Here is a 25494-nt window from a genome sequence, read left to right as displayed (position 1 = left end):
TTTGAAACCTTGAAAAAAATAGTAAATAAAATAATTCTGAGTTGTAACAGGTGACATGGTACGCTGAGATGCAAACAGTGGTGATTAATATTAAGCGAAAATAAAGTTTCAGTAAAATTATTTCTAATTATCTAAATGAATAAAAATAAACAATGTGTCTGTATCGAGATTAAATGTTAAACTAACGAGTTCATTGTTATTAAAAACGTCATAAACCTACATTGCTGATCTGTTATTCAGCTTAAACAGCAAACACCCACACCCACACCCACACCCACACCCACACCCACAGGTGGGAAAAAGAGAGCACAAAAGACAGACAGACAGCAGGACAGATTTAATCCCCAACAATAAGAAATTAAACAATCTTTCCTTTTCCAATTCATAAATCTTCAATCAGGAATCGACACAGTAAAACAAACTCATACACAGGATCGTTTTTCTCTCACTTGTATTTTACAAGTTTCAGCATCTCATTAAAAAAAAATCAGTACATAAAAACTGTTATTCGTAAAATGAAATTTTTTTTTCCTTCTTACAAATGAACAGCTCACCAAGAAGCAAAAGGATTTAGAAAGAAAAAAAAACACAAGGGAGAAACATCTCTCTCCTTTAGAAATGCCTGGGAGTTTAATTCCAGTTGTAGCGTCTCGCTGGTGGAGGGAGGCCGTAATTCCTTCCGGAGTTATAACCCTAAAGAAAGAATAAAAAAAAAAGAGGGTCCATAAATCACTGAACTGAAGCAGAGATGAAATTACAGCCAGTTAAACTGAAAATGTTACAGATGCACGTGTACCTCCTGTGGTTGGCGGTCGTCTTGGCGTTGTGGGTGCTGGTTATAGCCTCCTGCCCCTCCACGTCCTCTCTGCATGTTGTGCTGATACGCAGACACTTGAGACTGCATGGCCCGATCCCAACCATGCTGAGGCCTGCAGAGGGGCGGCGTTCAGTCAGTACATTGAACATAAAATGATTTGATACACACTGGGGATGCCCAAACTCACAAAATATAGAGCAAAATCTAGAAGAGGCTCGATCATCGTGATGAACACCAGGCGTTAACTGGTGGCCGGCACTAACACGACAGAACAATGGCTAAAAGGTCTATTGTGACTTACACAACACCACTGTTGCATTTACACTTTCAGCATTTAGCAGATGCTTTTATCCAAAGCGACTTACAGTACTGAGACAGTATACAGTCTGAGCAATTGAGGGCATTGCTTAAGGGCCCAACAGCAGCAACCAGGCAGTGATGGGGCTTGAACCAGCGACCTTCTGATCAAGGACGGATTAAGGATAATTCCCCCCCCCCCAAAAACATAAATAAATTAATACATTAAACAACCTGTCAATAACTAACCCTAACAGGGGCTCTCATAACCAGGGCCCTCTAAAAATATGCCCCCCTCTTTCCTAGGACCCCTAATAGCCAGAAGTCGAAGTCAGAGCAGTGCCACAACGCCTCAACCATTTTCATAAGGGGCCCAAAAGCATGGCTAGGGCCCCCAAAAGCATGGCTAGGGCCCCCAAAAGCATGGCTAGGGGCCCCAAGAGGCCCTGGGGTCAAAGTCCCTAATAGTCAGAGGATCCTTAAAATGGAGGGCCCTCGGAAATAAAAATATATTTTATCATAAATGTTGATAGGCATCGCAAAATGTTTTGGGCCAGGGCCCCCACGGAGCCCCCTGACCTCAAGGGCCTCTGGGCGCTGGCCCCACTGGCCCGGTCAGTAATCCAGCCATGCTTCTGATTACTAGTTCAGTACCTTAACCCCTAGGCTACAACTGCCTACAATGTTGACTTACAGTAATACAGTCCAGTAAATTTTGCAGCATATCTGCTGTATCCTGGTCAGGGTCGCGGCAGGACAAGTTCCACCACAAACCACCGGGCACAAGGTAGAAACACCCTAGACAGAGCACCGATCTATCGCAGGGCTTTGGGTATGTCTCACAGGGGGTGGGGGGTTGTCAATCATGTATGTGTAGTCAGCACACCCTCAGTGCCAGTCCCAAGCCCAGATAAAATTAGGAGGATTGGGTCAGGAAGGGCATCCGGTGTAAAACTGTGCCAATTCAGGCATACACGCATGCATCGGACAGAGCGTGTGTGCCAGTCTGCGGCTCTCCTCGGTGAGTGGAAGGTTACAATCGGGAATTAGTGACGAGTGTATTTGGAAAGACAAAATTCGAAGTAATGCTGAATCTGTACTATTTATTTATTTATATAAGTCTATGTTTACCACACGTGTCATTTAATGACAAAATAAGTATCATGTTTGTTTATTTTATCGTCTTTATATTTCGGGTCATTTTATATTTTCATTTTCATTTTTATGGCTGCAAGGAAGGTTAAACTGTCAATATGTTCTAAAACACACAAACAGAAGAAGACCAAAACCATTTCGAAGTCAATTCCCACCCAGATTTTCGGCTAGAATTTCCTGCCGTGAGTAAAACGGACACAGGGAGTTTGGGTGTCCCGCTTTACGTTCGGCCACATGTTGCAGATTTGCTATTCATAGACAGAGTCCTGGATTAGAGGAAGAAACAAGAAGCGCCGGCCATCCCTCATTACTCAACCATGTCACATCCTTCTCAATGCCTGCCTTAGCAAACAACTGTGGAATCTGTAATCCCTCCTCCAGCTTTCTTTATGCATTTCGTTTGTGTCCGTGCTGAGTGCTTAAAGGAAATGCGCACAGTCGCCACTAATAACTACTGACCTACACTGACGGGGGCTACAATGGGCCTGGCGGGTCTAAAAAAGTTGAACCCAAAAGAAGCTGATTAGCGCCTGAAGAGGTCTGGAGCCAGAATCAATGGCCGGCCTGTGTGACCGCGGCGGCCTCGGCCTCCGAGCCGATATTGGAGCAACAGAATTAGTGCTGCCTCATTAAGTCCTGCAAACCTCTTCAGGAGAAAATTTGTTTAGCCTCGTACAAAAAAAAAAAAAAAAGCTAATTCCATCCTAAGCCCCCCACTGAGAAAAGGAAAGAGACCAAGTAGTTTCATGAAAGGAGAAAAACCTCTACCTCTATCTCTACATTCAAAAGGAGGACAGAAAAGCCTGTACGACACACCGTGATCGATTCACACAACACTCCTACATATTTATGAGTGAGATTTATAAACGGATATTGCGTAGTTTAATGAACTACAGCTAAAAAAAATACAGCTATATTTACATCTGAGACACATCAGATGAAGCTGAAAAGTTACCTTGGGTACTGCTGCTGATAACCATACGGCGCTCCACCTCTCTGGAATCCAGGCTGTCTGGACTCTGTAAGGAAGAAATGATAATGAATTAAATGAACCGAAGCTTGGCCTGACAGGATTATCACAGTTTCACCACACAATAATGTATTAGGAACATTCACAGCCCACCTGAAACTTACACATAAAACATAACCACTCTGCCATTCAGCAATCGTTTGCATTACAATACGACATCCAGTAACTTGGCGTAATGCACGCAGGATGGATTAAATCCAAGAGGAAGCCAAAGGACGCCTTCAACCCACAACCTGCTGCTAATGTTAAGGATTATGGACAGTCTAGGGAAGCAATCAGGTCCAAGGACTGCTTAATATTTGCAGGGTATTGTACAATCATACAAACCATTTCAACAGAACCAGCTGGACCCCATGATGAAAATGCCTCAGTGTTTCAGGTGGACCAATATTTATGTTAATAATGACCCCTGTGCGTTCTGTCCAACAGTCAAGAACATGAATGGGTAACATGAATGCCTTTATCTTTTCAGGTTGGCACATAGGGACCATCTTGGTGATTTTGGTTAAAGAAAGCACCACCGTCTCACCACAAACCATAAAGTTGAACCCAAAAGAAGCTGATGAGCACCTGAGGAGGTCTGGAGCCACAATCAACGGCCGGCCTTGTGTGACCGCGGCGGCCTCGGCCTCTGAGCCGATACTGGAGCAACAGAATTAGAATCAAAATCATAAGCATTTGTTACTACACTTGGGTAATTGTAAACAATTACAATGATTTTAATCTACCTGTACGTTGATGATGAATTTTGACTACACAGGACCAGAAACCAACCAAACAAGTCAACCACTTTTCTAGTCGGACAGAAAAACATCAATCTGCACAACAGATTTGTTCAAATTGCAAAGTGACGGACAGTTTTGACCAAAATCTCCTCTAGAATGCTTTATTCCCCTAAAACTATTTATGAAGCACCTCCACACAGCCAATTTACAGCAAAGCTCTAATTCAGGCTGGACGATATGGGTCAATATGCATACTGCAGCATTACGGTGAAGCTGACAAATCTAAAGCGATCACATGATATGGAAACCTTTCCAACATGTGGGCCGTCAATGTCTCAAAGAATCGGGAATGATTGAGGTCATCCCAGATATGAGTATGTGTTCTTAATAAAGTGGCAAGAGATCAGATGGGCTTTTTTAATTCCTGTGAAAGGAGCACCAACCGAATCCTATCTTGATGATCAGAAATACATTTCAGCGGCGCAATTAAACCAGCGTTACAGGGACCACACTGAATGATCGCGGTACCTGAGGGGGTGGACGTGAACGAGAAGGGAAAGAAGAAAAAAAAAAGTGCTGCATTTGCATTTCTTCCCTCACTGAATGAACTAAGCATTCATCCGGCGGCATTGTGTCGGACTCAAGTGCTCTAGTTCCATCGAGGCAAACCCCTCGACAAAGACACACTCTTAAAAAAAAAAAAAAAAAACTAGCGAGCGGCGCCGTCCCAATCTGCGGTTGCCAAGGCAATAACCAGCTGCAGAGCCCAGACTTGTTTGTTTTATATGGGGAGGCCTGGTGAACAGCCGAAACCAAGAGAGGGTGCGCACACGTGTAGGGGGAATAAAAAACCCCAGAGAACTTCAGCTGTCATTTACAAACATGGATTCCAATCAGCTCTGGGGTAAAAAGGGAACTTTTCCATGTTGGGTGCAATAGCAGACGCACACCTGCAACTGGACAGTTTGCTTTAGTGATCTGCATCCAGCGCAGAATTGGACACCATGGTTGCTATCCTCTCACCCCAGGTTCGGATAAACTGACCAAAAAAAGAAAAGGAGGGAAAAAAAACAAAAGGGGGACCACCCACTTACAGCCCAATTATCATGTTGGATATATCCCCCAGTCTGTTAAAACTCTGTATACATCTTAAAGACTGCGTTACAAGCAATTCATCCATAATAAACCCAGACTACACTCGGTATAGTGTAGAATAAAGAAGCTGAGCACCAGGTGACAAATAGGATTACGTCAGCAATCCCCTGTAAACTGTCTCCTCATTAACTTAACACAGGGATTAACCCGTCCCAATGCGCATCCTGTAAATACTGACGCACTCCCGGCTCTAATAGACTGGCAGATATAGCCCCCCAAATGTACACAGGTCCAACATAATTAAAATATTATTATATATTATTATTATTATATTATACTGCACACTGGACTGTTATTAGTTATTTTTCACCATCCTTACATAGTTATAGTTACAGTTGTATAATTATTATTTACAAATCTTTTATTATTACTACTGTTATTATTATAATGTATACCTAACTAATCTTTATTATTATTACTATTATAATGTATACCTAACTAATTCTTTATTATTATTACTGTTATTATTATAATACATACCCATTTTTATTTGTATGCTTATTGTTATTATTGCTATTATATCGTACTATGTATATAGATATAATTCCATATATGTAAATAGCTATAGTTATAACTTTATATTCTGTTTTTTGCACAATGCTACTATTTGCACTTCTGGTATCTACCCATCTCTCTATCTCCATCTATCTACATTCGGACTAATCCCCCTATCAAATAATGAACAGAGAACAATTTGGCCGTCCTATTAACCTATATTGCTTTTACGTTTGTAATAAAAGCGGCAAACACACACACACACACACACACAAACACACACACACACACACACCCCTCGTAAAGACCTCGATTATAACATTACACTTATATAATACATTACTGCAGCATTTAAATTTGAATATAATCTCCTGGCTGCAGAGCAGGCCTCATGCATAACCGTCAGTGAGGCTTCCTTCAGTGAGCTTCAACACTAATGTAGTGCTCACTTTGCCACAGGCTCTAATTTAGGACACAGGTTTGCCTCAGGGGGGTCTCAACATGTGGACTGTGCGTCCTTGTGCGACTGGTCTGTTATTCGCATATTGACGTACATCTTTGAGCCGTACAATGCTAATATCCTACAGCCAAGCACAGAATGCGTTTAATATGAATATAAATCTTGATATTTAAGTTAGGGATAACATTTCTTAAGCCGCGTTCTTTTACGCTCACAGGTTCGAATCTCAGCGATGCCATCAGCCTGGTCTGGTTTCACCGGGTAACACCGAGAGCAAGGCAGGAATACCCATCACAGGGCTTCGGCCATCCCCTGAGACACGGCCAGTTGTGTCCACGTAGATCCCACAACTGAGATTCAATGCTCAGATGCTTCAATCACTGAACACAGACGACTTTTCTTTTCCACAATACACACAGTGATGATCCAGCGGCTTGTAATGGGCTACACCAACACCAGCTGTTTCAATTGCAGCCTGTCTGAGGTTCGGCATTAAGCCTCTACACAGGGGGTGGTGTCCCGGTGAAAAGGGAAAGTTAGTGTTCTATACATCCTACATCTTCTTCTACACACTACATTAGGGCTGCATTACACACACACAGTGTGAAATGATGGGCTGCATGGACAGAATTACTGCTTGGTGGAGTATGGAAGCTACAGAACAAGAACTTCTCCAGGCAAGACAAAGCATTCAAAGCAAATTAAAATAAAAAAACAGGGAGTGAATACTATTTGCTAGTTGCAATTCAACTCGGCATTAGTGCAAGTGTGTGTAACTCACGTGAGAAGTCACTCTGGTGGTCTCGAAGGGGCGGACGATAGTTCCCTTGGTGATAGACGTTTGGAGGTGGGGCATTGCTGTACTGCCCACCCATGGGTGGGTTGTTATGAGGTGGCCCATGGCCATGCTGCCCACCTCCCTGTTGATGGTTAATATGATGCCTAAAAAGGAAAAACAAACTTTTACATTGATTTATGGCTGCCTGTCATATCCAGTCATATAATATCTGACCACTTTTACTCAAAATACAGCAGGAACAAAAACCGGCTCAGTTTACGAGTCTACGAGCACCTGTCGGCATGCTCTAATCAACCTCGCTGTGGCTTTAATTAAGAGATTAAGGCCACAGTGAGTGGAAATATGCATGAATCACATCTGATGCATAATTCATGGTGCAGCAGCCAGGCCTGATAAATCTGCCAGATGCTCAATTAAGAATTTAAGCATCCATTCTGGTTCTCCTGCGATGTAAACAGCTACCGAACAGAGCCAGACTGCATTAACACCTCTTTGTAACTCTTAACACCTACCCTAGTGTCCTGAACGCAGACTGATCCAGGTGGGCCTGCTGGCGGTTGGGGTTGAAACCCAGCTGAGGTCTCCACGGCTGTCTGTTGGATTTCTCCCAGTCACCCGGCTTCAAGACCTTAGCGGGAGTCCTGGAGGTACGCACCCAAAAAATACTGTTAATAGTGTGCGGTCAATCGGAGCATCTTTGGGTTAGATGATAGGATTGGTCAAAGTAAATCCATAGTTAGGGCAAAATTCATAGTCTAGAGCTTATAACCTGCACCCCCACTTCCAAAACCTCCCCCCAAAAGAAGACACGCTGCACATACTTGGCTCCTGGAAGAACGACTGCCTTAAACACATGATTCTCCTCGTACTGTGGATCTCGGAATTTAATTCTGGAAAACAGTAAAGCGTTATTATTACAAATGAACATGAGCTTCTAGATATAAACTAAGCTTAAAGGAAAGCTGACCAACTTAGTTCAATTGCACATTAATTTGGGATGCAATGCCAGAATATTAACACAAACCTTTAGGGTAGTCTGTAAGAACTGGTTTGTATTCAAATATGATGGTCTTATTGTTGCCATTTAGAACAAACAGAACAAGCAATTGAAATCACTCAGCTGGCACAGCGGTAAACCCTGCTAGCCAGTCAGGCATCTACACAGACATGATTGGCTATGTTATAAGAGAAAAAGGGGGGGGGGGGGAGCTGACTGAACAGCCTAGACACTGGTAGGTGCACTTGCCAGCAAGCTCTTAGTGTCTGTCCAAAGCCTTGATAAAATAAAAAGGTTGCATCAGAAAGGGCTTAAAAAAAATCAGGTATGTGGCGACCTCCAAATACAGCAATACTAGCGATTACAATAAGCACATCTTACCCAATCGCAAGGCTGCATGGGATATCCCGCAACAATGGGACCGGAGATTCTACAAGTCTGAGAGGAGCAAGACAGTATTAGACGTTATGCAAAATGTACTTCTTTATATGAGCATGAATGCATGAATTAAAGAGGGAATCAGCTGTTCCTTACTGATCAGGTAGAATAGGCACTTCAACAAGCGATAATGCACCTTGGATTCCATAGCAAAGCTCTGGAGGAATCTCAGCACCCTGAGTGAAATAGCAAATGAACAGAGATTAAGAATGATGGCACATTTTGGCACCGTTTGACTTTCAGCATTCGCAACATGATTGGCAGACAGGTAGCCGCCTGGTACACATTGATTATCCGATAACCAATTTCTTTAAAGACAAATAAACAATAAAAAAAAAAAAAATCCTTTATCAACCAAGAGCGCAATGTGGTGTCCCTCAAGGCTCTTTTCTAGGCTCATTAATAGTCTAAGTGTGGCCACTTTGAAGATTCCACTTCTATGCTGATTATTTGAGACGTTAGCTTTAATAATTGCAAACATTCTTCTCCTTAATTACAACAAACATTTCTAAAAATGAAGGCCACATGCTGCACATGGATGTTTGTGCTGGTCTTGTGGGTTTAATGCAAAGCAATACCTCGTGAGATTCTGACCGATAGAGTTCGTGGATAAAGTCACAGAGAGGATGGGACTTCCCCACGAAGACCACGTCACTGCCGAGACTGTTCCGTCTGACTGAAAGACACACACGCAAACAAAGCAGCATTACAACCAGATTAAAAAGCCACTACATTCATGTTTAACTTCATCTGAATTCTACTTTGGTCCACTGTACAGCTTTGGAAAGACCTGGAACATCAAGCAACACTTTCTATCCACCAACATCAGTGCCCAGCCATACAAATGACAGAATGGGCACAAATCCCCACAGACGTACTTTCAAGTCCGAAAGTGAGAAGCCCTCTGCCTTCACTTTGTTTTAATAGCATTTGTTAAGCATCAAGTTAATGGACAATCAAGTTAGTGTCCAAATACTTTTGGCCATTCAGTCTAGATTTATATTGATCAAGTAAATACAATTTAAGATGTATTTTCAGGCATTTTAGGCATTTAAATCTGTCAATTGAAGCTTGACTCATGAGGACATAAGCACCAACAAGCAGGAAAACTTTAAATCAGCTCCAATAATAATAATAATAAAACAACATTAATATAGTAATAATAATAATACATTGATGAATTATTTATAACAATAATTATATTAACACAAATAATAATATTAAACACACAGGCAGTTGTAGCCTAGTGGTTATGGTACTGGTAGTACTAGTAAACCAAAGGTGCAAGCCCCACCATTACCAGGTTGCTACTGTTGGGCCCTTGATCAAGGCCCTCAACCCTTAATTGCTTAGGCAATATACTGACACCGTAGCGCAAGTCGCTTTGGATAAAAGCGTCCACTAAATGCTGAAAAAGTGTAAATGTAATATTAACACTGATAGTAATAATAATTATACAGGGCTACAGGGCCAGCTGTAGCCTAGTGTTTAAGGTACTGGACCAGTGATCAAAGGGTCGCTGGTTCAAGCCCCACCACTGCCAGGTTGCTGCTGTTGGGCCCTTGAGCAAGGCCCTTAACCCTAAATTGCTCAGACTGTATACTGTAACTGTAATGTACGTCGCTTCGGATAAGGGTGTCTGCTAAACGCTGAAAATGTAAATAATAATAATAGCAATAATAATAATATATAATAATAATAAACTTTTTAGCATGTAAAAGTTCCCTGATTGCAGCATCTTTAAGGATCCAGAATGAAAGCTTCAGAACTCCGTTAGTATCATCAGTACTAAAGACTTCAAGTCTCTCTCTGCTTACCTTCTTCAGAAGTTAGATCCGGGTAAACGTTTGCCAAGGCCGCCCGCAGCCTGCGTTCGTCAACAAACGGCAACAACGCAACACCTTTAACGATAAGAACAGGATCATTACACTTAATCATCAGGACACAGAGTGATGTACAAACCAGATCCCAGAGATGAAGTGCGTTACCCTGCCAGGCATATTTCTTTCCATTTAAATCGATGGCAAAGTCTTCGGGATAGAAGTCGATGATGGAGGAATTCTAGATCGAAGAGAGAAGTAAATTCAGTTTCACAAAGAACAGATATGTGCACGAAGAGCCAAAATATTTACAGCAGCAATTCTCAAAACTCACAGGGTCACTCATCAGTTCTCGCCATGTTAGTGGCAGAAAGTTCCCACTGGCGGCAGGAAACACTCCCATCAGCTGCTCAAGGGGCTTAAACTACAAACAAGGAAACATACAATTTTAATGCTACTGGTTCTCACAATGCAACCATAACCCAGGTGCACCCTCCTTCCCATCCCACCCAAAAAAATAATAATAATCATCATGTCTTCTGTTCTACCTACCGGCTTGGTCCCTTGTTCAAACTCTTGGAACATATCCTTGATGTCTTTGAAGTCAGATGCAAAGGGTGCATAGTGAAATGGGAAGTACCACTTCCAGGATGCACAGCCCTGTGAAAAAGGGTAAAAAATAAATTAACCATATGCATTTGCATCATGTTTTGCGAATACAATTGCTCACTTTAATAGCATGTTTGTTCGCAGATATGGCTATTTATAAGACATAGACCTGGTTTTCTAAAACCCTTCTTTCGTTTATAGTCCTCGGGGTATGTATCTCAGTTCATAATGTGTACACTGTAGTAAACTATATATGCACAAAAGTATTGGGACACCCCTTTTAATTTTAAATGAATGTGTTTTAGCCACAACGATAGATGTTTGTTTGTTTATTAGAATTTTAACGTCATTTTTCACACTTTGGTTACATCCATGACAGGAACGGTCATGGACAATTTTGTATCTCCAATTCACCTCAATTGCACGTCTTTGGACTGGGGATCGAACCCAGGACCTGGACCTTCTTGCTGTGAGGAGACAGTGCTACCCTTTCAGCCACCAAGCCGCCACAATTATATAAAGAAAAGTTTATGCCTCTGACTTTGCAGCAACAGTTTAAGGAAGGCCCTTATAGAGCTTGCTTTGTGGACAGGGGCACAGAGCCCCAACCTCAGCTCCACTGAACAGCTTTGGAATGACCTGGAACATCAACTGATGCTTTCTTGACCAACGTCGGTGCCCAGCCATACAAATGCTCCTTCACTGAATGGGCGCAAATTCCCACAGACAGAGTGGCTGTTATAGGTGAAAATAAATCAGAGGTCACTATTTTCAAAGCATTTGTTTTTCTAAATGACAAAAAGCTCATGGTCAGGTGTCTAAATACATTTGGCCATATAGTGTATTTCTACTTTTATTGGGGCAACTTTTCCAAAAACATCCAAAAATGATTCTTATTTAATCACAGATAGAACCTGTGGCATAGGGTGTAGATACACCCTATCTAGACCCCATTGAAATAAGATACAGCAATACAAATGCAGCGCGTCTATCCTGCCTTGTTAAGCAGATGAAAACATTTAAACCCACTTCAGTTGAGATTCTAGCCTGAAAAGACCTATTTTACCTAAAAGGAAAGATACAATTCACAATAATGGATACGAGACCCACTGTTCTAAATGAGCCCTGATATATTCAAGTAATTCTGATTTATTATCATCGTTATTTTAAAATCACACACAATTCTTTCAACCCAGGGGTCGAGAAAAAGCTGCCTGTAAACAAAAGCCGCAGAGGTTTGCCCCCCATACTCGCTCCTCAAAACGTCCACTCTTCAGATGCTCTTTAGCGGCGCGATTGAGGCTGCAGTAATGAGTGAATGTGTCAGAGGGCAGCAGTAATGCATCTCCAGCAACGGCGAGAGATCAACGTGAGCCTCAGCACGCTTCCCTCCCGTGAGACTCGCTGAATGGCTTCATGTTTGCCTTCATACATGCATGAGATCCCATTACGGCATACAAATCCCTCAGCCCTGAACTCTAATCAGAGCCAGATCCGCTCGGGAGAGCGACAACTAAATTATTCGATTTGATGCTAAAAGATCAAGACCTGCATTTACAGCCGACTAGATAGAAAACGGTCGTCTGTAGGACAAAGCAAACACAGAAGGAGCCAATTGAACCTGCGAGTGGTGAGCAAACAGATGGATGAGAGGCAGTTATATGACACTGCAGAAGGAAAATGATTAGACTACTGGTAGAAAACAGACCGCGTGCAGGAGTCCATATAGTGCTGTGCTTTTGATTATTAGTACCGAGATTTTAAACATGTCATATTGATCAAGAACAGGAGTATTTAAACTGTACTGTAATCCGATTGGCTGGTTTAAGCACAGTTTAGCGTAAAGCTCTTTGCGCTGACTCACCTGGTAGTAGTACCTGAGAACCCAGCACAGTCCCTCCACGTAGGACTTCACCACTTGCTTGCGAAATTCATCATCCGTCTCATCGACGTCGAATTTGGTTTTATAGTAGCGCTGCTTCCAGCCAGATTCCCACAACCTATGGGTGAGAATATTACAGTAACTCGGGTTGAAGGGTCACTGCTCAGGTTATTAGCAAACTAATCAGGGTTCCATTAAAAGGTCACCAATTTAATTCATGGATAAAGTCCAGTGCAAGAATTCTGAAGTCACATTTCAGCCAATTTCGCAACAAGCAGTACAAATCTGATTCCTGAAGTCTGATATTGTGATAACGATTCATATACGTACATGTTACGGCACTCAAACCAACGAAGAACAAAACACAGACCAGGCACATGTACAAATCAAAGGAAAAGCACTCACTGACCAGTTCATTAATGCTTTTCTGTATGCATATTCACAACCTCATTAACATCCTGTGAACTGGGAACATGACTAATTATGCAACCGATCCTCAACCGTCCCAACGGGGTACAGAATACCTCCATGAATACCAAATAAACAGGTCCGTGAAGTGCATCCTAATTAGAGTGATACCATAATTTCCTATCCAGCAGACACTTGCGGTAGAGGCCTTAGTTAGATCAGTTAGACCAGGTAAACCAGTGCAAAGCCATTTAGCAGCTTGCTTTCCATTATACAACAGGTAGTTCCGACCTTACAATCTGATTGGTTGAGAAGCGTTCTAACCTTTTCACACCACAACTGTATTACTCCGCTGACGCGTTGCCAGTAATGACAAGCTTCATGCACACAAACGTGCACGCAGGCGACACAGACTTTTTTCCCGATCGCGTTTTAAATCCGTTATCTGATACACAATCTAGTGCACTATGTAGGGAACATAAATCCACGATCTGATACACAATCTAGTGCACTATGTAGGGAACATAAATCCACGATCTGATACACAATCTAGTGCACTATGTAGGGAACATTAATGTGTTTGTAACGCGAACAGTTAGCTTAATAGCCCAGTCAGCAGCTCCTAAGAGTTCTGTTATCACCCATAATCCTTTGGTGTGTGTGAGAGGTTTTTTATTTCTTTTTTTCCCTTCGGAGGTTCTTGCCTTCTTCTTCTAGTTCTTCTTACCTCCCTGAAATGAGGTTTTTGCAACTTGGGATGTTTGCTTTGTAGTGTTAAACTTTATATTCGTTGTGGAACTACTTTTTGGCGGAAGGTATTGTCAATATTAAAGCATATTTAATATGAAATTCAGGGCTTCTTTGATTTATTTTCTTTCTTTAATTTGTAAAAACTGTTGTATAAAAGCAATAGAACACTCGAGGTCGTGTGTTATCGCGAATAACATCACGGCTGTGATTTGGTCGCAGGCATGAGCCGAAGGCGATAACACGCTCCCTCTCGTGTTCTATTGCTTAAACATACCGCTGCTGGCGAGCGTGCATTTTAGAAGCATTCGTAGTCGACTCTACAGTCTAGCATCGAAACCAGCCTCGGGTGGTTGAAAACCTTCTGGGTAAGGCGCTCAGTTGGCGCAGCGGTAAAACACACGCCAGCACACCGGAGCTGGGATCTCGAATACATCGTATCGGATCCCAGCCCTGCCATCCGGCTGGGCCGAGCAGCCACAAGAACAACAATTGGCCTGTTGTTCAGTAAGCCGGATAGGGTCTCCTCGTGGCTGATGCAACTACGACTTCTGCTGCCGATTGATGGCGCCTGCACAGAGGCGGGGAAGGAGTGTGTTGATCAGGGTGCGTCTCTCTTCGTACACAGTGCTGATCCTTATTGCAAGTGTAGGTGACGAGATGCATGCGGCTGCTGCCCACGTGTCGGAGGGCGTGGGTTAGCTTCGTTCTCCTCAATCAGAGAGGGGATCAGCATTAGTGGAGAGGAAGCATGACGCAATCGGGCAACTGGACGCACTTAAAGTGGTTGTTCAGCGGTTAAGGTACCAGCCTCGTACTCTTAGACTAGCTGGTTTAAGCTCCACCACCACCGCCAAGTTGCCTTAAATCTTAATCAACTAGAATTAACTAGACAGTACTTAGCATCAGCAGCTTCAGAGCTGTAAAGGACAACTGAAATTAACGATGGATAATGTGCACTATGCAGTTCATCACCTGACGTCATCCTCAGGCTCGGGCTCACTGTCGCTATCCTCTGCTTTCCTCTTCATACCACGGCTGTCCACATTATCGCTCTGTCCTTCTGAACCCTGAGACAAAAATAGGGACACAACTTTCAACACCACAACAGAATCATTACCTACAAAACACTTAATAAATGGGCTGAATAAATTTGGCAAAAAGGGAAAAAAATACCAAATTTGAGATACTTGCCTTGCCCCCATTTTTCAGCATGGCTTTTAAGGAATCAGCCGCATCCTGCAAAGAAGGGAGAGACAAAATGTAGAGAAACTTTAATGCTCCCGCTGCTAAACAATCTTAAAACCCAAGGAAAACTGAACACAATGGTAAATGGTAGCTGGAGACTTGGCACATACTGTATGTACAGGAGTATAACTACAGGAACATACCCGGTTCTGCTGGTAGCGGTTTCCTTGCATCCTCATATCGTAGGCAGTCTGGCGAGCGTTCTGCACAGGCATCGGTCGGTCATACCCCCCCAGAGCTCGAGGAGCAAACTGACCTCCTGGCATAAAAGCTGGTCCCCGTCCGGCCTGCAAACATATCGGTTCACGGTCTTAGTAGGATCAATGCCGTGCATATCGTCACAGCCTGCACTGGGCTATCAAATAGAAGCCGCATCGCTACCGTTACAAGGTGAAGAAGGGTCATTTAAATGTGCCACTAAATAACACTAATAATTAGGCACTAATTATTTCAAACTTCACTCACTTTCATCCGTTTCTTCTTTTCCTTGTTCCTCCTTTTAAAATTTTCCTAAAAAAAACAAACAAAACTTGCTGACATTTTCAAAAAATTTTCCAATAAAAATATCACTCATTAAAAAAAGAACACATTCAGAATATCGTACATCGTCCTCTTTGCGTTTCTTGAAGATATTATCCTCAGCCACTCCCACAGCCTGCATGATGAGCTCCACTCGCTCCAGGTTAACGAAGCCATTCTCAGTCAGGTAGCCCTGCAGAAATACAGGGTTTATTAAAGACTTCTGTCTGGATGCACGACCAAGCGTGATCAAGGTTCAGAAGTGTTAATTACCCCAGTTTTGTGAACGACGTCTTTGTAAATGCCCACTAGCCGGTCGATGGCTCCCTCTCTGAAACAAGCACACAGATCAGGGTAAGATAGTCACATTTCTATAAAACAGTGACATACAAAAATATCAAAAGGTATATAGAATAACGACATACAACATGCATTACACAATTATTTATTTATTTATTTGTTTGGGTTTTAATGCCATGTTTAACACGTGTCATTTAATGGCAAAAATACGTATCATGTTTCTGTCTATTTTATCTTGTCTTTGTATTTTAGTCCCACCGCGGATATTAGACATTAAAAGGTGTTTAATAAATATATGATTAAATAAAAAGTTGGTATCATGCGCTTGATAAAACGTCACACTGCAAATTTTCACTGCACTTTTCTTTTTGCAGATACTTAAGGGGTGCCAGACGTCTTTTAGATAATCTGGTCAAGCATTCTAGAGTCACAAATGGCTGTGTCTGAGGGAGGAAAGCTGCTACGGCCACCACTTCTGACTGGTCGAGTTAAAAACATTTACATTTTTTTTACATTTTTGGCATTTAGCAGACACTTTTATTCAAAGCGACTTACAGTATACAGTATAAACCCTACAATTGAGGGTTAAGGGCCTTGCTCAAGGGCCCAACAGTGGCAGCCTGGCAATGGTGGGGTTTGAACCAGCAACCTTCTGCTAACTAGTCTAGTCCCTTTACGTCTAGGCCCTATAAGCAGAGCAATAAGAGAGAGGGCATAGCCTGGTCATTTGTACGTGATGGGGATCTAAGAATCAGCCATCAGAGAGTCAGAAATCACAAAGCCCAACCTATCCATCCATCCGGTCTGCCTGTACCTACCGGATCTCTAAAGAGGGTAGATGGGGCAGGAAATCATTTCCCACGAAGAAGCACATAAAAACCCAGTCATCCACACTCCTCTCAAAGTCAAAGGGAAACGGCAGGCTGGCCATCGTCAGCTCTCGCTCCAGATACTGCACAGCAATAAGGACAGTCAATGACTACAGCAGTTACAAAGGCTAAAGGACAAACGCGATGGAGGTAAAACCAGTCACACACATACTAACGATTGTATTGCACAACATGTAGACTCACCTCTCGCAGGACAGACAATCGAATAAATATGAACTCCTGCTCAGACATTGGCACAGAGTCTGCAAATTCATCATGCTGGAAAAGGAAAAAGAAAATGATCGCATTGGCCAAATAAATCGTATTAAAATATATTACAGGAAGTGAGGTCATGTAGATTCTCTACCTCTCCTTTCTTCTCTCTGGGCACTCCCTGACAGTCTTTAATTTCATGACCTATTTGGCCACAGAGAGCACACGGTCTGGGTTTGTTGGGCTTGAACTCTTCTCGGATGATGGTGAAGTTCGGCTCGTGTGTGGCCAGACCCAACATGATCAGATCAGCTGGTGGAGACGAGATACGAGTCATCAATAGTACTGAGCAATATATTTAAAATACAAATATACATAGACAGACACTATATGGACAATAGTATTAGTACACACATTCTAATCATTGAATTAATGCGTTTCAGCCACGACAATTGCTAACAGGCATGATCAAGAATCATACAGTGTTCATATAGTCTTCATAATATGCTTCATAACATGGGTTTCATTAAGAGCTCTAAAAACACAGCAGTTACAAAGACAACCTGTAAACATAACAATTTAAGATGGGACAGAAACAAAATGCTGAATTGGATCATTATTATCTGGGATGTTAGTTTTTCAGCCCATCAAGTTATCCTGCTGTACATTTCTTAAAATGTAAAGTTATGGGGCCACACTCACGCAAATCTATTGAAATGGTATCCGGCTACAAATAACGATCAGTACAGTTTGGGGGCACAAACACGTGTCCCAACTAACATCCCTAAAGGTTTCGGGTGCTCACTTCATCCTAAGGTGTAATTGGTGCCCCTCTGCCCTCGCTCCTGGACTTGTACTCTTCAAGAACCAAGAAACGGGCAGAGAAAATTATTACTGACTCCTCACACCCTGGCCATAACCTCATTCAACCCCTCCCACAGGCCATCTCCCTCCTAAATAAATGACTGACAACACAGACTTGAGCATGACAATATTCACCTGCTGCAATTGACTAAATATTGTACTGTAGTACTCATCCGACATGCTGTGCACTTTAATATTATTTTTTTTAAATATTTCACATGCTGCTATTTGCCTGTATACAGTCTTATAGTTTGTATAGTTTGTGTTTAATGTTTAATTTTTCTTGTGTATTGTCTGCAACTTGTACATTGCTTGTATACTGTATTTATACTAGAGATACCATCAGCAGAAACCAAATTCCTTGTGTGTATCCACATACTTGGCCAATAAATCTTGGTCTGAATTTGTTTATTGGTCTGACTGCAGTGCTTAGGAATCATAGTTCCTGGTGGACATCAGGTCAATGAGCATGACATGAGACCAACTAATACGTGTTACAAAGTCAGAATAATATGTATATAACGCTTAATCACTTATGTATGCACTCTTTTGGCTGCTTTCAATGCAAGACCAGTGAGCCGACTTCAGTCCTGCATCACACTTCCATAAATCATGCACCCGATAAACAGTTCTCACGTTCAAACGACGGCTCTGCTTTCAGCAGGCGCGACACTTCAGAGCTGCTAAAAGCTGTGAACACCGAGCTCCATTCCAATTCGACTACCTGCGATACTCTCCACTTGTGCGCGAGCTGCGTTTCACAGCATTTACGGCAAGTCATTATAGAACACGTGCACGGTAATTGTTCCAATTCAGTCCAGTTTCTAACCATTTTACAGTTCAATAAAAACCTCTCAGGCTTCAACGAGCTGATTATATCTCATCAGTGCAGAAGGCGGAATTACAGGGTGAACATTAGTTCAGTATAGTTTTTTTCTCATTTCGGTAGAAGTCGAGCCAGGCAGTTAAGAAAAATATATATACAATTACTTACCATCAGCACCACAGAGACAGTGATGTGTATTGGGGTCATGGTTTGGTTGAGCTAAAAATAAGAAAGGGGAAAAACAACAATGATTATTTGGTTGCTGATAAATAAATAGCAAAAAGAAATGAAAAGTTACATATTTAGATAAATAGATATATACACATGCTCTGTAATGTGTATATATCTGAAGTGAACAAATACACATACACAATAACCACCAACCCTAATAGCTAAGCTCTATTCTTTTAATACACTTTAATTTCTATTGTTTCCTTCTCCATTTTTGCACGTTTTAAACTAACTTTGCTTAGTATTATTATTATATAAGGCAGATACCATAACTACATTAATCACTTGTACAGTAGGTTAGCTGTCAAATGAATCCATCAATTTATGTATAAGCGAGTACCACAGCACTAGATGGCACATCCAGACAGTGTTGCTACAGGTTAATAGCATCACAAAAAAAGCTGCTTTTTGTATTCATATGATAAGCAAACGCAGTACTACAGATCTATACAGTTAAGGTTACGCACTCCAAGCTACCAGTTTACCTCTCTGTCTTCTGATGAAGTCCATGATCTTATGTTCACCTTCTCCAGGGACGCTGGCATCAGACAGAAAAACCTGCAGATCAAAGGTTCAGTTCAGCACCAGTACAGAACTGCAGACTACTGTTCAAGAGGGGAGTGTGAAGACCTACTGTGACATTCCGCCAGCCGGGATCATTGCTCAGTCTGTCCACGATGTAGTATCGCAAACATTTCGCCAGGTTGTCCATAAACTCTGTGCCCTTTACACAGAACAAAGGAAAATGAGAATCGATCTCCATTAAGTAACTTTTATTTCTCACTTAGATACTAAGCTGACTTACTGGAGTGATGCAGTTACTGTCAAACCGTTCCTTTATCTCTTCAGGTGGCAGGTACCCACCTTAGGGATGAGGAAAAAAACAAAAAGATTTGAAAGAAGCACAATTTGAAACAAAGACATTTAAAACTGTTTGGTGCTACAGTCACAAGAAAGAGGGGTGGCCAAAAAACCTATAAGTGGGAGAGGCACTCGTCAGTGTTTTCAGTGCCAGTCCCAAGTCCAAATAAAATAGTACGGTTACGTCAGGCATAAAAACTGTGCCAAATCAGGTAGGTATATGACCAGGCAAAACTACACCTTTGTGCTGCGATGCCATTGTTTCCTATGGATTTTGGCAGCTCAGAATACTTTGCTGCTGGGCTACATTGAGTGTCATATAAAGTGACCGCTGTAATGCTTAATTTTTTACCACTTCTGCTCTAAAAGAACTTTGACACCGCTTCCCATTGGCTTTTCCAAAGTGCTGTCAATGAGACAAACTGTTAATGATGTAAGCAGAAGTGAAGCTTGGGGTAACATGGAACTCAGCGTGGCTCTCTGTACACGATACAACTCCATATGGGAATTGGAAATGACTAGATTAAGAGATGAACAGGAAACATTTCAGAAAGAAACTGACAAAACAGTATTAATACAGTGACTGGTAAAGTATTGTGAGAATAGAAAAAAGAAAATAATTCAATACCCCTTTGAAAAACCTCCTCCCTCATCTTCTTCTTCTCCTCAGTGAGCTCCACCCCTTCTTTAGAGGCTCGGAATCTTCTGGATCTCTGCTGGTTCATTTTGGCACGAGGAGCCTAACAAAGAGTCATAAACAATACACAGCTTATCCCACAGTTAGAGAAATGACTATAAATATGCACCAAAGACAAATCTCACTATAACGCAAAGCTTAAATGTGTAAGATGATACTCACGACACCATCGATCGCCATGTACAGAACTCTTCTTGGACGAATGATGTTGTAGAGCCGATCAATGTACTCAAAAATAGCAACCATCATTTCATCTTCATTTTTGGGGGCAGGCCTGAGAAGAGTGAAAAACAAAATCAGCACAGGTTTCCTAAACACAGTTTTAGGTTTCATTCAGATTAAAATACGTACTTGTCTTCAGGATGTGTGCATGGATGGATGATTCCGTTCATGTCCAAATAAAGGTTGTCAAACTCCACCTCATTCGGGTTGGGTTTGGTGGTGTCGACGGGTATCCGAACACCATTGCATTCTTTAGACTAAAGAAAAAAAGAAAAAGATGCATTTATTGTTTATGTAGGGGCTGTAGAGTTCACACGATCAAGAGCTTTATATTCACGAAACATACACAATTTTCCCCCTATCCCAAACACAGTCAAACACAGACAGATGTTTTCCAAGGAAACCCAGACCAATCACAAACCTGACCAGGAAAAATATTTGATCATGGGTGGTGATTGGTCTAAAAAGTTTAAGAATGAGTGCTTTACAGCAAAGGTTCTCTGTGGGTCTGTGACATAATTGTAAGGCGGTCTGCAATATTATTTAGAAATGTATTTTGTCAGATCACTTGAACTTAAGAGCTTTCATCATTGTAACACAATGCCAACATCTTGCTCTTGTAAAGAGACCAAGAGGGTTACAATTTTGATTTATGAGCTTTGCATCTAAAAAGGTAAACCATAAGAAACTTGACCATGCATATTTTACTTATCTGGTCACTTCTGCACTTTAACTGTATTATATGTAAATAATCTCTATCTTGCACTTCTGGTTAGTTGATACTGCGGTTAATTGGCTCTGTTCTTGTACTCTGCACAATGACAATTAAATTTAATCTAATCTAATATTTACCTAACGTGGGACAAGGGTAGCTCCATGCGTAGAGCTCTTGGCTATCTATCAAAAGGCTGCAAGTTTGTATCCCATCTCTGTAAAACAGCCACACCATAAACAAGGGCCCCTGACAGCTCTAAGGGCCACAATACAAGGGCTGCTGACACTAACCTCAGCTTATAGACAACCTGGGCTGTGCAGAAGAATTGTACATGCATATGCATATATGTATGAGTATATATATAATGCATAAAATGTGAGGGGAAGGAGTTCCTTGGATTCAATGAGTTAGACTAGAGAACTGCTCTGCAGAAACACCCTTCTCTACATTTTACTCACTAGTATTTTTTATTTGCTAATAAAAAATATGTACAAATGTTATGGCACATTTAAATGTTCGTTCTTATCAAATATGCTTTCAGCAAACATGAAGAACAGTTTGTTTCTTGTACAGGATGCACTACACTATTTGAACTTGTAAAATTAACAGAACGTGGACCTTGACCAGGGATGTCCAAACTGACTTAGTATTTTTAGTATTATTCTGGAATCAGTCTGACTCAAAAACACGGCTCGCATTTTAATCTAAATAAACTAAATAGACAAAACGTTTTATTTTAATGCTTATATATGCACACTTAAGTGTAATAAAGATGCTTTGGTCCTTATAGTTTTAATTACAGACCCCTATCTGAATCAAACGTACTATGATTCATAAATAATTACGAGTGTAGCTTGTGCAACGCATGCTAAACACTAGCATACTAAACAGTACACTAAATGAGTACATTGAGGACGGGTGTCGCTACGCAACATCAATACTATTTAGTAAGGTAGTACGCACTGAGCGCAGCGTCTATTAGCCTGTTAGCTTACCTTCTCCTCCAAACAGTGCACAATAATAGACGGATATTTCCGACTCAGCCAGCGGAAAAATGCAGGAACCCCCATCTCCCTTTAAAAGAAACACGTTATTTTACTTAATACACACGTATTGTTTAAAATGTAACGTTTAAAACCCGCGAACAGTTCTGAACGACGCTAGCAGTGTTAGCCAGCGTACATAACAACACGTTATAAGTGTTAGCATGCGGCTAAGTTTATAGAACAGCAGCGGTTCATCTCCGGTTCACACACCGCAAAGAGAAACGAGATCGCGCCCTCTACAGACTTGTTCTGGGGACTACACGTGCGTCTCTAACCCTGACCAGGGTCGCGGTAGTTCAGGAGAACATGTAAACACTGGACAACTTAAAACTTACACCCAGGACAGTGTAATAGACACTCACTCAATCACTCACTCACATGTAAGGTCAGTGATAGTGCAGAGACTAAGGTATTGATCAGAAGGGTGTTGGGTCAAGCCCTATCACTGCCCAGTTTCAACTGTTAGGCCCCTGAGCTTTTACTTGCTTGCATTGTATTCAAGTGTGCTCTGGTGGTGCAGGGGTCTATTATGCTAGCCCACCACCGCTGGGTTCAGGGTTTGAATCTCAGCAGTGCTATCCACTGGCTTGGTGTCTACACAGACATTTTTGGTTATGTTTACATTTACATTTTCTGCATTAAGCAGACGCGTTTATCCAGAGTGACTTACAAAAGTGCTTTCATAGTAAGCGTTACCTTACTCTAGTTTAAGTAAACAACAGTCCAAGAATACAAATCTGCTGAAGACCTGTTAGAACCAAAGGTTTTATAATTTTTTTTAAATGCAATAAATGAGAACATTAGTAAGTACATGTCAGCTTAAGTGCTTAGTTAAGAGATGGGTTTTTAATCGTCTTTTCAAGACATCAAGAGATTCAGATGTTTGGACAGACAATGGAAGCCTGTGAGACTAGTAAAAAAGAAGGTTGCGTAGACCTCAAAGGTAGCTTGGGTCTGGTCCACTTTTGGCTTTGTAGGCGAGCATCAGTGTTTTAAACTGAATGCGTGCAGCTACAGGAAGCCAGTGAAGAGAACGCAGCAGTGGGGTGATGTGGCGGTGTTTAGGTTGGTTAAAAAAACAGGCGAGCAGCTGCATCTTGAGGGGAGGCTGAAGCCCCGTGATGGTTTCGCACCCTGGTAGTCCTGCCTTGCACCAAGTGTTTCCAGGTGGATCTGGACACGTCAGAATCCTGACCAGAATAAAGCAGTTGATAAAAATGAATGAATGAATGCATTGTATTTCATAACAGCTGTAAGTTGCTTCAGATCAAAGCATCTAGTAAATGGTGTAAATGTAAATTTAGAGCAGCAAATTCACCTTTCGTATGCTTTTTGGAGGCTGGAGGACAACAAAATACCTGGAGACATAGCATCCCTGGCCAGCCATCTCTGCTTTGGTTAGCTGTGCCACCCAAGTGTTTCATTATTAATAAAAATGAATAATAAAATATATCAGTTTCTTATTGTAGGTGATATGGTGGTTCAGCTGAGTCCCACGCAGCAGCTTTGTTCTTAAGGTTCTGGGTTTGATCCTCACATTTGGTCACTGTTCCTCATCTTCTTCTCATGTGGCTGCTGTGACGTGAGTGAGTGCATGTGTGCATGTTGCCTTGCGTTGAATTTATTGTTTTTGGGTGTTAGTAAAAGACTGGTTGTGACCCTGACCAGGACGAAGCAGTCAGTAAAAACGAATAAACAAACAAATGCATTTCTCTTTCCTGACCTTGTAATGGAGTATGGAGAGAATGATTAGAGATAAATGGGTTAATTGTTGCTTTTGATGAAGACTAAATGCATTTAATCTGCACACTTTATTAACCACTGAGTAATGACAATAAGGCTGAGCTCATAATACACATCCAGCTCCATTCAAACGAATAACAGTACCAGCCCATCGGACTCCAGAAAGCACCAATTTAGCACCAGTGATCCTGGATCAGAGTCTATTAGATCTAGTCCTGGTTCACAGCATGTGTGCACCAGCTGAGCTGATCCAGGAACAGCAGACTTGCTGTTGGGAGTATTTGTGAAAAGCAGGTCTGGATCTCATTCTGTATTCAGAACATGTAACATGAGGACAATGTGTCTCTCTGAATGGACAACCTCGACACTCACGATAACAACCAGGGAGCAATTACTTATTGAATCAGCTCTGGAAATAATGAGGTACTTCACAGAAACATGAAAATGCATGTCTTTGATATTACAAACAATGCACAACAAACCAGATGCTGTTACATATGCTATTTTAATATGCGCTATATGGTCAAAACTGTGTGGATACCGGACCATGAGCTTGTTGGACATCATATTTCAGAGCTGTTACACTTTAATATAGTTACAGTACTGCCCCAACTCATTTTGTGTCTATACCAGCATTCACGTTTCTGTGAAGGCTTTCTACAAGACTTTGAAGAGTGTCTGTAAAAAAAAAAACTTGATAAACACTGTTTTTAAGCTGTTGAACTATAAGTGGCGAACCTGGACCCATCCTTGTTTATAAAGCACTGAGCCATTCATTAACGCTCCTTTTACACCTAATCATGGGTATACGATTTCACTGAGGTAAATATGTAGCAAAAGTTTTGCACCTGTAAAAAAAAATCTGTAACTGTGAAAAAGATTTGTACCTGTAAAAAATAAATCTGTAACTGTAAAAAAGATTTGTACCTGTAAAAAATAAATCTGTAACTGTAAAAAAGATTTGTACCTGTAAAAAATAAATCTGTACTTTTATTTTCGCTGTGAGAATAAAAACATTGCAGCACAGTTTCAAATCTGCCCGCCACGAGTTTTGCAACAAATATCTCAGTCAGCGTGCTGCAAAACTGATCTGTACCTGTAGCTGCAGGGGCGGGGCTTAGATGGGCAGGGGGCGGGACTACTGGGGAGATAGACGTAATTACCGACCAATCAAAAGAGCTTGTTTGTAGCGCAGCAAGAAGCCTGTCAATCACAAGTTTCATTGTAGTTGGATCAGAACATCATAACTCATGTTGTAACTTCCTTATTAGTGTTGCTGCGTGTTGTCTGCTAGTTAATGTGTTAA

The 25494-nt window shown here is 41.6% G+C and overlaps 1 protein-coding gene across 1 annotated transcript; it reads right to left on the bottom strand.

The window, feature by feature from the left end:
- Positions 1–434: 434 nt before the first annotated feature.
- xrn2 (5'-3' exoribonuclease 2) lies at positions 435–22592 on the bottom strand. The gene is made up of 31 exons (XM_063001722.1): positions 22395–22592; positions 20814–20941; positions 20625–20736; positions 20394–20505; positions 19710–19768; positions 19539–19628; positions 19390–19462; positions 18842–18892; positions 17138–17295; positions 16975–17049; positions 16720–16853; positions 15875–15932; positions 15687–15794; positions 15548–15592; positions 15226–15369; positions 15029–15073; positions 14810–14904; positions 12662–12797; positions 10741–10848; positions 10523–10612; positions 10357–10429; positions 10186–10269; positions 8947–9044; positions 8465–8544; positions 8312–8368; positions 7755–7823; positions 7446–7574; positions 6916–7076; positions 3225–3288; positions 797–929; positions 435–693 (listed from the first exon to the last, which is right to left on the bottom strand). The coding sequence occupies exons 1-31, from the start codon at positions 22467–22469 to the stop codon at positions 631–633; spliced, it is 2907 nt and encodes a 968-aa protein (XP_062857792.1). The 5' UTR covers positions 22470–22592; the 3' UTR covers positions 435–630.
- Between the last annotated feature and the right edge of the window lie 2902 nt (positions 22593–25494).

This window comes from Trichomycterus rosablanca, chromosome 9, assembly GCF_030014385.1.
Source record: "Trichomycterus rosablanca isolate fTriRos1 chromosome 9, fTriRos1.hap1, whole genome shotgun sequence".
Lineage (NCBI taxonomy): Eukaryota > Metazoa > Chordata > Actinopteri > Siluriformes > Trichomycteridae > Trichomycterus > Trichomycterus rosablanca.
This window is presented reverse-complemented; position numbering and strand designations above follow the sequence as displayed.

Excerpts from the sequence above, each read along its gene's own strand:
- xrn2 (XM_063001722.1), bottom strand. The coding sequence starts at position 22,469 with ATGGGGGTTCCTGCATTTTTCCGCTGGCTGAGTCGGAAATATCCGTCT. Across the intron at positions 18,893-19,389 it reads CTTCATCAGAAGACAGAGAG|CTCAACCAAACCATGACCCC; the intron begins GTAAACTGGTAG and ends TCTTATTTTTAG. Across the intron at positions 15,593-15,686 it reads AGAAACGCAAAGAGGACGAT|GAAAATTTTAAAAGGAGGAA; the intron begins GTACGATATTCT and ends TGTTTTTTTTAG.